We start from the raw sequence: 13746 nt of genomic DNA, 5'->3' as shown, positions 1-13746 counted from the left end.
GGGGATGAGAGCTGGACTCAATACAAGGCCCCAACATCCCACATGAGCAGAAGCAAACTCCACATTTACTCCTGCAGGCATTCTGCACCAAAAAAATAAAAATTCTGTGCACAATATTTTAAAATTCTGCAAATTGTATTTGTCAAAACAACTCTACATAATTATGCCAGTTTCAATTATTTTGGTAATTTATTTCCAAGTATCTGTCAGCAAGTATGTCTGTAACAATACAGACACACACAGGAGTAGAGAGTTAAAGAAACCCCTATGACAACCCAGTTCCTGTTTCTCTGTCCCTTCCCCTCCCCAAGCCCAACCAGGGGGCCGGACACCCATAATCCGTCCCCCCCAAGAACCCAGCCACAGGGTCCCCTGAATCCAGATAACCGCACCCCTTCCCCCCCAGCCCAGATACCCCCACACACACACCCCAGAGCCCAGCAGTGGCCCCACAAGCCCCCCCGCTTCCCCTCCCAGAACCCAAGGATGCAGAGGGAGAAACAGCCTGACGCTGCGTCTCGGGATTGTGTGGAGTTTCCTGCACGCTGCTGTCTCCTTCCCTCAGGGCATGTGGGGAACTGCAGCTGCCGGCAATCCTCTAGCTCCCTCCCCCCAACAGCATCTTCTATGTGTGAGCTGGGCTCTGTCAGGTCCAGTGGACCCTAACAACAGCCAGCAGCACTGCAGCCCATTTCTGTGGAGGAAAGGAAATTCTGCGCACACATTTCTGCAAAATTCTGCATTACGCAGTGGCGCACAACTCCCCCAGGAGTATGTCACATTACAGGAGATGGGGAGAAAGCCAGATCAAGCTCTCCCTGTAAATCTTCTGGAACCAGTACATGACCTTAGCATCCCAACCTCCCTGCCAGGGGCTCTGCAGGAGCCAGAATCCTCGTGGACCCAACAATTGACACCAATAGCCCATTCCCCACTTCTAGGATAACAGCCTTTTCATGTTGACAGCTAACATAGTCAAGTCTTGTAGCTCATGCAATAGAAGCCAGTGCTGAAAATTCAGGGATTAAACTTTGCTTGTGCTGCTTTGGGTTGTTACAGTTGTATATAAACAGAATTGGGGGGCTCCTTTAAAAAAAATACTAGGAAATTACAAACAAACAAAAAAAATCCATAAAAGCTTATTATTTAGGTTTCAAACTCAAGCATAAAGTTAGGAAATGCCAAATTTACAATTGCCTGCACAGTCCTAAATTTGCCCCCCCCATGTGTATATTCATTATGATACAGCATTCAATTTTATGATCATATTCCATACACATCCTCGAAGCTCAAGGGAGCAAAGTAAGTTTGAACAGGAAAACTTAAATTTAGCATATTTCCTAACTTTTGAGTGCTTGACTTTGCAACCTAAAAAAAGGACATTTAATAAGGTATCATATTAACCACACAAAGATAACGGTATGGATAAAAAGCTAGAAGGTGTGACACTGCCTTTTACTTAGCAGTGAATTCCTGTCCAGAAACATTGTGGCTGCCAATGATTCCTGGTAAAGTTGCAGCCCATGACAGTATTGTCCATTTGTCAGCTGAATGACAATACTTGACCATCACTGGGTAGAGAGTATTGTAGTGATGAGGATGGTTTTATTTGTGGCCAAATATTTTTAATTTTTGTAAATGGGCTCATTTATTGTCATGACGGATACAACAAATCATTAAATACATTCTGTTTTCGTAATTTGGGTAGAAAGAGATTCTCTACTGTACCTGAGCTCTGCCTAGGCACTTTGCAGAGGAGAGACTTACAAGGAAATGATTGTGGCTCTTGGATTCTCAGGTGTCTGACCCTAGTCTACATTAGACACAGCATAGCCTTGGCCTCTCCAAGCCCCCTTCTCTCCCCATCCCTTTCTTCCCCTTCCATTCTCCCTCACCTTTCCTTCTCCCAACGCATCCCTTCTCTCTTCTAATGGGAGAGGCAGCAAAAAACTTCCTCTCCCATTTTTACACTGATGGAGGTTTCCCCTACCCAGGGGAAACTCTCCAGCACAAATCTCCTGCCAAAAATCACTGTGGTGTACTGGACAATCTGGCCCCAAAGCATTAAGGGAAAGGACAGGCAAATACATTATATCAAACATCTTTAACCATCATAATCACCCTTCTCCTCTTCCCCAGATATATTTCAAAGTGTTAGTTTTGAAAACAAGTTCGTTTGGAAAAATTGAAACAATGATCAAAGAAAACAAATACACCAAGTCTTTATTCTTATATTAGGATTCAACCTCATACTTAAAATATGGCAGATTTTTAGGAAGTACTGAATGAGGCTTGACCAGCAACATAGAAAAAATATTAAAGCAAATAAGACTTGTTAAAATAACTCTCATAACTTGAAGAAATCCATTTTCTTCAGAAACTCCATGAGATATTAACAAAAAAGTTATGTAATTTTACACTTACTTGGTGATAATTCTGGATTTCCTTTCAAATTCATCATCTTTGGAATTGAAGGGCCATATACATCTGCATCAAGCAAACCAACTCCTTTTGTCTGTAGGACCAAAAAATTGTAAAGGTCAACACTCTTTTCTGCTTCAAGAAAAATTATCAGTTGAGCAAAGTTTCAAAGCTGGTTTCAGAAATAAATGTGTCATCTTTATTTCATCCTTAATTTAACACTGTTCTCTCCCTTTCTAAGTTATATTTGAAGTAAAAAGTATTATGCATGAAGTACAACAACATTGTCCCTCTAGGATTTGAGCCATTGGATTCAACTGCAAGAACTACTTTCTCAATAACCAGCATCCTCACTCACACAATGAAATATTCCTTATTCATGGTGTTTGATGTACATTATTTATGGAAAACCACACCATCAACTTCCTCCTCTGTACACACACACACAAAAGTGTCACAGTCTGGCAAAATATATTCTGCCTCATTATACTTAAATTTGACGTTTTCTATTTTAACTAACTGGTAGTGGATAAAGAAATAAAATGAAATAATAAAAGGTGAAAATGAATAAAATGAAATATATTTATGGGACCAGAATCCTTGTCTTCAGAGTTCCAAAACAGTTAAAAGAAAATTCAGACTGATGAAGCCAACTGAAGCTGTTATACTTGATCCATATTTATTACAAAAAGATGCCTAAAATGTTTTCATTTTTGAATTGCTGCCATTGACAAGAGAAATAAAAATATCAGATTATTTAGACAAGGAACTTTACATACAAAATTTCTAACTTCCGTTTCCAGGCTTACAAACGTCATTTCAAGAATGGTTACGTAAATTTTAATTTTAGCAAAAGATGTGTTATTAGCACCGACAGCCGAGATGCACTGCAGGTTACAGCATCTTACAAACTATCAAGTAAAGAACCAGTCTCTTAACTTCTTGAGCACCTTCAACTTCAATGAAAGTTGATGGCATTGAACACCTTACAGACTCAGGACCTCAGTAAGCAAACAAAATTTGGGCCTGTTTTAAAGCCTATGGGACGTTTTCAGGTGACTCCAGTTCACTTTGAATCAGGCCGTTAATGGCCATGCACCAAAAAACGTACTTCTGTATTTATTTTGAATGAAGTCTTAATAATATAGGACCTCACCACCATAGCATTCTCCTGTCACATCTGTGATGAGAAGTAGGGTGTGACAGTTGAGCTCTTGAAAATAATCATCATATTTGTGGCTTTGAGCGTAGAGAGGCTTCTACTGAATATCTTAGAACTTAATACAAAAGTCTCTCTAACCTTGAACAACATATCCAAATGTGAAATGATATCCATAACGTCATTCAGGTTAATATGTGTTTTATAATAGCACAAAATAGCTTTCGTTAATCAAGTTTTCCAAGTCAGATATGTTAAAAAAAATTATGAAAGAAATGTACTTTAATCAAAACTATAAATATTCAATTCACTACTAGTTAAATGATTCTGAATTATAAAGTATATATTCTAAATTTTTCAATTTTGAATAGGCAGGATTTAATTCATAAAAGTGTGTGCAACTGAGTGGTAAGCTTGTCAGTTTATTTAACACTATTTTATTACTAGGTTATCAGTCAAGAGCATTAGAGATTTATATTGTTATAACAGAATTCAGAAAGAGCAATAATACTTAATCAATTTAAAAGGTTTCATCTTTGCAGCATATAAACATAGTGCACTAAGAAGTAATTGTGATGAAAAGTGAAAACTTATTGCTATAAATCATGGTTGTGATCTTTAAATAAAAAGTAACTCAATCAACTGTCACCATAAACTCAAACTAGAATGTGGCTTCGTAACATTCTGTTCTCTGTTCTTGAATATGGTTTTTTTATCTGCACACTGGCAAACGGGACAGTAAATGTAATCACAGAGATGAAAGTTTCAGACCTCATTTAGTGGGGTGGGTTTTTTTTGTTTGTTTGTTTTTTTACTTTCTTTATAATTTATAACATCCTGTGAAAGCTATAAAAAAAAAAAAATACTGTTGTTACTCTGACACATTATACTGTTTCATGCCTAATGTATGAAAGCTGCAATTTAAAAGATCAGAAAGCCCCATTTTTATTTTAGATTTCAAAGGCACCAACAACAGTTTTTGTGCTGCTTTGTTCTTTGACAAAATGCATATTTTAAAAGATTATAAAGATTCCTGACTCAGTCCTTTTATCCATGTCAGCAGCTAATCCAACCCATCAAAACATCATTTTAGGGATGTGCCATTCTAATTACTTCTGAAATCAAAGTAAATATTTCCAGCAGAACCTACCTACTGTTTTAAAACTGACTGACATTATTCTTCCCTTCACTGCTTTTTGTGGGTTTTTTGCAACAAATCCCATGAACATCCAGAGAGGTAATGGAATGAGTTCTGGGAACTCCTTGCTACAATTTTGACATCAGACTGAGGGAAGTGAAGGTTTAAGATAATTTCACTGCCGCTGACTGAGTTCATGCTCCCTCGGTATACTGCCAAACCATCCCCACCAGAGATGATTTCTTCCTGGGATTAAAAATACTCATGAGCAGCAAATATTGTGCCTATAGAGTGCAACAGATTACACTAAGACCTAGACGTATAAAATAAATAAGTATTCTGGGGGTGATACCTTCGTACATCATGGTCTTCATACCCCAACCATTCAAAACACTTTCATATTACAAATCTAATCGTTATACAAAATATACAGTGCTAGCTTAATACATTTCCTCAAAAAATTAATTTGTTTGTTTGCCAAGCAATCTTGCTGCTTTCCAGGGTTACGGTTAAAATGAAGTGTTTTTGTAATAACAGAAGAAAAAAAAAAACAATAGATTCTCTAGTTGCTTAACCTCTCTTTTCTGCAAGCACAAAAACCTCTGATAAGTGAGGTTTGTCACACGCTTATAGAAAAAGGTCTCTTGGGAACCCTCTGCTAAAACATTGGCAGAACATCACTGTAGACATCGTCGTGTAGGTTATTCTTCGCCAAGCCATTCAATCCCATATGCCGAGAGGGCTCAGATCTCCCCAAGGCAGCAGCTTGCACAGAAAAGGTTGGCCTCAGTAAGTGAGCTTTTATTTTTTCCTCCAACCTTTCATTTTAGGCAGCCAAGTATCCCTAGTGTACTAATATCAATCCTTTATTCTATTTTAATTACACTGGCAGAATCTTACTGCTGCTACCAAGGAATCTTCTAAGATTGGCGCAGGCTGAAGCATCTCTTCCAACATTTTCACAATGCTCTAAAACCCCACAGGGCCGAGAGAAGACAACTTAAGGGTACACCAAGATACGATCCTTATATCACATTGCTGTATTAGAGCTATTCATCCAGTCTATTTCAGATACTGACCAGAATGTAATGCAGGTATATGAAATCTGTATTTAAAAATAAGAGATAATTTAAGGAACTCGAATAAACTCCTTTACTACTTTTACCTACACTTCTCTTGGAATGGTATAAATATTTAAATGTCCTAATATAATTAAAACTAAAGCTGTCAAGCCATTAAAAAAATTAATCGAGATTAATCGCACTATAATAGAATACCATTTATCTAAATATTTTTGGATGTTTTCTACATTTTCAAATATATTATTTCAATTGTAACAGAATATAAAGTGTACAGCGCTCACTTTGATTTATTTTTATTAGAAATATTTGCACTGTAAAAAAAAAATAGTACTTTTCAATTCACCTAATACAAGTACTATAGTGCAATCTCTTTATCATGAAAGTTGAATTTACAAATGTAAAATTATGTACCAAAAAAACTGCATTTAAAAATAAAACAATGTAAAACTGTAGAGCCTACAAGTCCACTCAGTTCTATTTCTTGTTCAGCCAGTCGCTCAAACAAGTTTGTTTACATTTGCAGGAGATAATGCTACCGGCTGCTTATTTACATCACCTGAAAGTGAGAACAGGTATTCTGATAGCACTGTTGTAGCCAGCATCACAAGATATTTACATGCCAGATGCGCTAAAGATTCTTATGTCCCGTTATGCTTCAACCACCATTCCAGAGGACATGCGTCCATGCTGATGACATGTTCTGCTCAATAACAATCTAAGCAGTGCAGACCGATGCATGTTCATTTTCATCATCAGAGTCAGATGTCACCAGCAGAAGGTTGATTTTCTTTTTTGCTGGTTCAGGTTCTGTAGTTCAGAGCGTTGCTCTCTTAAGACTTCAGAAAGCATGCTCCAGACCTCATTCCTCTCCGATTTTGGAAGGCACTTCAGATTCTTAAACCTTGGGAAGAGTGCTGTAACTATCTTTAGAAATCTCACATTGGTACCTTCTTTGTGTTTTGTCAAATCTGCAGCGAAAGTGTTTTCAGAATGAACAACGTGTGCTGAGTCATCATCTGAGACTACTATAACATGAAATATATGGCAGAATGCAGGTAAAATAAAGCTGGAGACATACAATTCTCCCCCAAGGAGTTCAGTCACAAATTTAATTAACGCATTATTTTTTTAACCAATGTCATCAGCATGAAAGCATGTCCTCTGGAATGGTGGTAGAAGCATGAAGGGACATATGACTGTTTAGCATATCTGGCATGTAAACACCTTGCAATGCCAGCTGCAAAAGTCCCATGCGAACGCCTGTTCTCTCTTTCAGGTGACATTGTAAATAAGAAGTGGGCAGCATTATCTCCTGCAAATGTAAACTAACTTGTTTGTATTAGTGACTGGCTGAACTAGAAGTAGGACTGAGTGGATTTGTAGGCTCTAAAGTTTTGCATTGTTTTGTTTTTGAGTGCAGTTATGTAACAAACAAATTTAATTTGTAAGGTGCACTTTCACGATAAAGAGATTGCACTACAGTACTTGTATGAGGAATTGAAAAATAGTTTCTTTTATCTTTCTAAAGTACAAATATTTGTAATAAAAATAATATAAAATGAGCATTGCACATTTTGTATTCTGTGTTTTAACTGAAATCAATATATTGGAAAATGTACAAAAACGTCCAAAATATTTAATATACTTCCATTGGTATTCTACTGTTTAATGACACGATTAAAACTGCGATTAATCACAATTACTTTTTTTAATAGCAATTACTTTTTTTGAGTTAATTACATGAGTTAGATGCAATTAATCAACAGCTCTAATAAAAACACATATCGATTAGAAAACTAACTCGGTCTCTCACTTATGGGTCAGCAGGAACTGCAATAGGAGCTGACCCACATGAGACCTGTAATTTCCTTACCCTTCTCAACACTGCCAAAACCTCTTGATAAACTATAAATAATATCTCCCAATCAATGTACACAGTTTCTTCTAAATTTACAGAAGGATACTAGTATTATTAACACCAATAGCAATTAAAAAGCTCCTTACTCTATAAGCAAAAAAAAAACAAAAAAAAAAAAACCACCACACCATCAATGTATAAAGAGCAAGGCATTGTGATTTGCAGTGCTGCAGACCCTGAGGGAAAGAAGGGTAGAAATGAGGCATAAACTTTTCTTCACATTATAAACATTCAGCCACTCAGCTCATGTTATTTGCTAAACCTTCCAACAGCTGATTCTGATAATATCAAGAAGAAACAGTTTCTCTTGAATTTCACATGAGACTCTTCCTTCACCCATATTCTGAAGTGCTTCTCATGTAAGGACTACCAAAAACAGACTTTTATAGATTAGAAACATTTACAAAGTATTTTGTACAGTATTAATTAATATGCAAAACCCAAATACCTCAGGATTTCTTGTCTTATTGGGAGTGCTACCTCAAGATTTCATGAGCTGACTGAACTGCTTTACACTGCAGTTCTAATTTTACACGCTCAAAAATAAAAAAAACAAAACAAAAAAACACACACCTCTTATATCTTCCCCTTACCTAATTCATTTTTAATGGATGTGAGGAAATTTGACATATGCTTTCAGTAGAAGAGAAAACAGAATTTAATCTCCATTCTGTTGTTGTAAAAAAAAAAAAAAAAAAAAAAAAAAATGTGGGTACAAGGTCCCATACCCTAGAAAGTATAGTAAGTTCGTGGCCTGGCTCTTAGAGGACTCTCAAGCATGGAAAATCAATAATGGCATCCTGAGACAAGTACACATCAAATTATTTTAATGAATGTTTAACCAGCAACATGGACAGGACCCCAGCAACAGACAGCAGGATAAGAGCCATAGTAGGATTCACACACACACACACGCTAGTTATTTCAGATACCTGTATTTAAATAAATACAAAACATCTCTGAGGAACCTAGTAGAAAGTTACTGGATTCTGAGAGTGACAAGTGATATCACATTCATTTCCATTGTAAGAGACTGATGTCACAAGACTATTTGCCTACCTCTGACATATTCAATGCATTTTGGGATAGTTTTCAAATAAATTTACCAGTGTCCTTATTTCTCTAATCATTTGCCCATTTTATAGAACTGGGCAAACAATATGAATATTAGCAAATATACACAAAAGTAATGACATTTTTTCGAATAAAGTATTCTTTTGTAAATATATCATTCACCCAACTCTACCCAGGACTAACTTCACTGCAAGGATAAAAAAAAAAAAAAAAAAAAACAACAACCAACCCAAGAGGTATATTATGAACCATTTCTATTTTTCTCAAACACCTATTTTTCTTTAACCAAAGAATACACAAGCTTTGAAACAAAGCAAAACCCACAAGAATTAGCTCTAATCACACTAAATTTATGCATAATATGTAAGTTTCGTATTTAAAAATTCTTCGCTTTTCGTTTTTCCATTCTACATTGTTTACAATACTGTCTTAATAGCTTGAATACACTTTTCTCCAACTGTGTTTGCTGTCCTTCTCCATTTAGCTAATCATTCACTTTTCCCCATTTCTCCTGCGTTATGAGGCAATGTGTTTATGTTTATCATTTCATTGTGCAATAATGAAGATAATAAAACAGTTGTTGTTTAAGATGCATATGTTAACTGGAGCTCCTTATGCTGGTTGGCTGCTTCTTTAACAACACAACAAAATATCGAAAGTGCTTATATTAAAAATGCTTTTATATTTCTTTGCAACCAAACGGTTTGCTATGGAAACCCAAGTCTATTCCCAAAAATGACAAATTTAAAGACAAATTTTGGTCCCAATCTACTTGACAAACTCCCTTTACAAGGAGCAGGTTAGAATATGTAAAATCAAATACTTGCCCATTACGTAACCAAACTACTCTAAGCAGAAGTCATTTTTTAAACTTACACACTAATTTGTTCCGTACTGTTTTACCCCGGCTCCTCTGCCCCTCACACCATAATAAATGGTTTCACTCTTTACTTCGGAATGTAAATCTTCTTGGGAAGAAAAGGGGATTCTAAAGGCGGCTGACTAGAGAGTTTGCCTCATAGTGACAGGATAAACATACAGTCTCCCAACTGGATTTATGCCATCCTTACTCACGCACAGCTGGTGTTTGCTCACTAAAATACTCTGTTCATAAACAAGCAATCTCAATCCTATTATTGCTGGCATCTATTAATTCAAGTTGTTTCAACTATAATAAATTGTCTCTGGCCATGCAGCTTTCATAAATAGTCATTCCACTCTGAATACGAATCATCTGGCATAAAAACCAAAAATTCTTTAGAGTGCTCCTGAGGGAGCGGAACTAACTGCTGCTACATCAAAGGAACTAGAAGAATCATCTGTCAAAACTAAGCAATCAATTAAAAATAGGACAAGAGTAAAACTTAAGTTACCTCCCTAAAAGTATAGATTTATACATCTCAGTACAGCCGCAAGAGCTTGCACAACTCTTAGCACTAATTAACTAATCCATATATAACAGGTAACCCACAGGTGCTACAAGTCTGAGGAGCCAGCACTAAGTCAAAGCTACATTCCTAGCCTTTCTGGCCTTGCATAACACAACTTTACATTGGACATGATGTTTCCATTAGATATCTAAATGAAATCCTCTGTTTAAAAATTAAATTATTTTCTCTTTAAATAGTCAGAGTTGGGGTATATGGGGTGAGTTCAAACTACCTAGTGAAAGCCATCGCACTGCGCCTGGGGGAGGTCGCCGTGAACTGCGCCTGGGGGAGGTCGCCGTGAACTGCGCCATCCCCGGCACTGACAGCCCATTGCGACCCGACGTGGTAGTCACCAACAAGGCCCAGAAAAAGATCATCCTCGTCGACATCACAGTCCCCTTCGAGAACAGGACCCCGGCCTTCCGAGAAGCCCGAGCTCGGAAGCTGGAAAAATACGCCCCCCAGGCAACACCCTGAGAGCGAAGGGCTACGAGGTGCAAATGGATGCCCTGATCGTCGGAGCCCTGGGCGCTTGGGACCCCTGCAACGAGCATGTGCTGCAGACCTGTGGGATCGGTCGATGCTACGCACGGCTCATGCGGCGCCTCATGGTCTTGGACACCATCCGATGGTCCAGGGACATCTACATCGAACAGATCACCGGCCACCGACAGTACCAGGAGGTGTGAGCCGGTACGACATCGTGCATCCACTATGGGAAAGGGACTGAGAGGCTTCTTCCATTGGACTGTATGAACTGGAACCATAAACTCACTGAACATTAAATCCCACCAAATGAGGGTAGATCCATCCCCATCATCGTATCCGCTCTTTATATTCCACACCTGAACACAGCCATTATATGGATAACATACCTCCATATCTCAATGTCTGTACTTTGACCGGTCAAACTTTTACCCCCAATCAGGGAGATTGCAGATTATGTTTTCCTTACGCCATCAGCTGCTAACCGAATTTCGCACCCCTGATAATCTGTACTGTAGTCCCTGATAACCAGAAACTTCTATGCTTGAACTCTGTACCATTTTCTTTTTATTTCAACGTTATCTTAATAAAATTATTAAATCTCTGCATAGCAGACAGCCAGACCCGCAGGGATGGTTTGCTTGCACCTGGTCCTGGCAACTCACTCAACTCTCACCAGTGGTCTAGGTAGCTGTGTGTGACAAGGCCACACCTTGGGACCTTGCCTTGGCTTGAATGCTAAACCTACTGAGGGTAACTAAATAGTGACAAAACACTAGTGAAAGGGCATATCTGGCCCACTAAGTGCACAAAAGTCTAACGGTGAAGCCAGCAAAACAACTTCCAAAAGTATAACAAAAACAGAAAGTGCTATACCAAGCTAGTGGATAGCTTACAGCAGTGTTGCAAAACAGATTATGATACACTGATCAACCAGAAAGCCAAGAAGTCATGGTCGAATACTTGACAAATATTGGACGATAGAAACTAAACGAAAAATGGAAGGAGAAACAAAAGCATGCCAGCTTGCTCTTCGTCCAGACAAACAAGGGCTAACGTGTTCATCACTCAGAAACCAAGGTGGGGGTGCGTGTAAAGAATGCGATCAGAACAAACACAACCCCACACAGAACAAAGAATTATGTGATGAACTTGAAGGATAAGACATGTATATAACATATATATAAAAGATTATACCACGCTAGAGCACTTGCAGTAATGGTTGACGAATTGAAAAGATACAAGTGGGAAATCACTGGTCTATGTGAAACAAGAAGGCAAAGGACAGTTCTATCATGATGAACTGATAGTGCACACCACGACGAAGTTGCACTGGTGCTAAAGTAGAAGGCAAGCCAGGCTCTTAAGGCATTTCACATGATATCGCCTCATACAATGAAGGCAAAACATGTAATAAAGACGGGAGGTTTTAATGCAAAAGTAGGACTGGACTGGAATTCCTGGGCTCCTGCAATAGACAGATTTGGACTCAGTGAAGAAAACAAACAGGAAGAAAAGCCACTAAATTTCTGCCAAGTCAACAACCTGGTCGTACCGAACAGGCTACTTCAACAAAGAAGGCCGCAGAGGAAATGGATTGGATATCACCTGATGGGCAAACAAAGAGATGACAGACTTTATATTTGTGAATCGCAGGATGGATGGATGGATGGATGGATGGATGGATGGATATCAAGTGTGTTGTCATGCAGATCATTTGTGGCCAATATCAGGTCATAAATTAGTGTTGGCATCAATGAAGTCAAGACCAAGAACCACCTAAAAAGTGCCGAAAACTAAGATTTATGACAAGGACAAATTGAAAGAGCTAGACAATCAAAAAATACAAAACAAAAAGCCATGCAGAAAAACATCACATCTCTGGTGAAAGAAAAAATGAATGTTGAAGAGACATGCAACAGTGTAAAAAATGGGATTACAAGAGCAGCTGAATGCGCATTGGGCCAAAACAAAGAAAGTAAAGTAGATAACGGATGAAATGCTGAAGTTGAGTGACAAGTGTAGGAAGCTGAAGTAAAGTGAAAAGGAAGACATTAATATAAGAGATGAGTACAATAGGTTGACCAGAGAGATAAAACAGAAAGCGGGGAGAAATAGAAACAACTGGATAAGCGAACTGTGAAGAATACACAAACAGAAAAATAAGACAACTGAGTCAGACATAAAAGTTGAAGATGGCAGTGAAAGAAAAGCTCAGGTAAATAACTGAGGATGAACAAGTGAAGAATAAACACTGAAAAGAATATTTTGGAAGAGCTGTAAAATGTGCAGAACACAGTAGATGAAATGGATTTAGAGAAGCTTTCTAGTACAAATGAGGGAGAGCAGATACCAGAATTCTTAGAAAAAAGTACTAAAGATCTCAATAGAAACGCTTAAAAAGAAAAAAGGCGCTGGAAAATGACAACATAACCATAGAGCTGCTGCAAGCAAGAGAGAAACACAGAGGAAAGACTATGCAAAAAGCTATTCAACAAGATTTACAAAGAAGAGCATGTGCTGAGCTAATAGGGGAAAGCAATAATAGTACCAATCTATAAAGAAGGGAGATAAGTGAGTCCAAGAACCAGAGAGGAATCATCTTATTGAGAGTTCCAGGAAAAGCATTCACCAAGACATTGTAGAAGCAAATGAAGAGATACACAGAAGTGGTGCTTGCAGAGGAACAGGCTGGATTTAGAACCAGTACAAAATACAATACATCAGCTATTTGTGATAAGACAGATATCGAAGGAGTACATAGAACACAACCAAAGCTGCTACAACAACTTTATAGACTTCAAACCTGCTTCCGAGACCATTTGGCAGACAGGGTTATACTAAGTTAAGTTCTGAAAATGTATTGCATTCCTGAGAAATTGATCAAGCTGATGGAAAACATCTATGGCAAGTCAAGGAGTGCAGTGAGAGCAGACAAGATAATGGAATGGTTCAGGACAACTATAGGAATGAGACAAGGATGCATGCTACCACCAGCTTTTTTCAACTTGATACTGAAAGCAACAATGGCTGTTGCA

At 38.0% G+C, this 13746-nt stretch overlaps 1 protein-coding gene across 6 annotated transcripts in view; it reads right to left on the bottom strand.

The window, feature by feature from the left end:
* NUBPL (nucleotide binding protein like) overlaps window positions 1-13746 on the bottom strand; it is a 153515-nt gene that overhangs the window by 124793 nt on the left and 14976 nt on the right. For all 6 annotated transcript variants that reach the window (XR_005225548.2, XR_006291800.1, XM_043549708.1 and 3 more), the window contains exon 4: window positions 2425-2515. Coding sequence is in view for 4 of the 6 variants with exons in the window: in XM_043549708.1 (XP_043405643.1) it covers window positions 2425-2515 (91 nt within the window). In the remaining 2 variants the exon portion in view is untranslated. The remainder of the gene's footprint in view (window positions 1-2424; window positions 2516-13746) is intronic.

The sequence above is a fragment of the Chelonia mydas genome, chromosome 6 (genome assembly GCF_015237465.2).
Source record: "Chelonia mydas isolate rCheMyd1 chromosome 6, rCheMyd1.pri.v2, whole genome shotgun sequence".
In the NCBI taxonomy this organism is placed as follows: Eukaryota; Metazoa; Chordata; order Testudines; family Cheloniidae; genus Chelonia; species Chelonia mydas.
The sequence above is the reverse complement of the archived record's forward strand: the minus strand, read 5'-3'. Positions and strand labels throughout refer to the sequence as shown.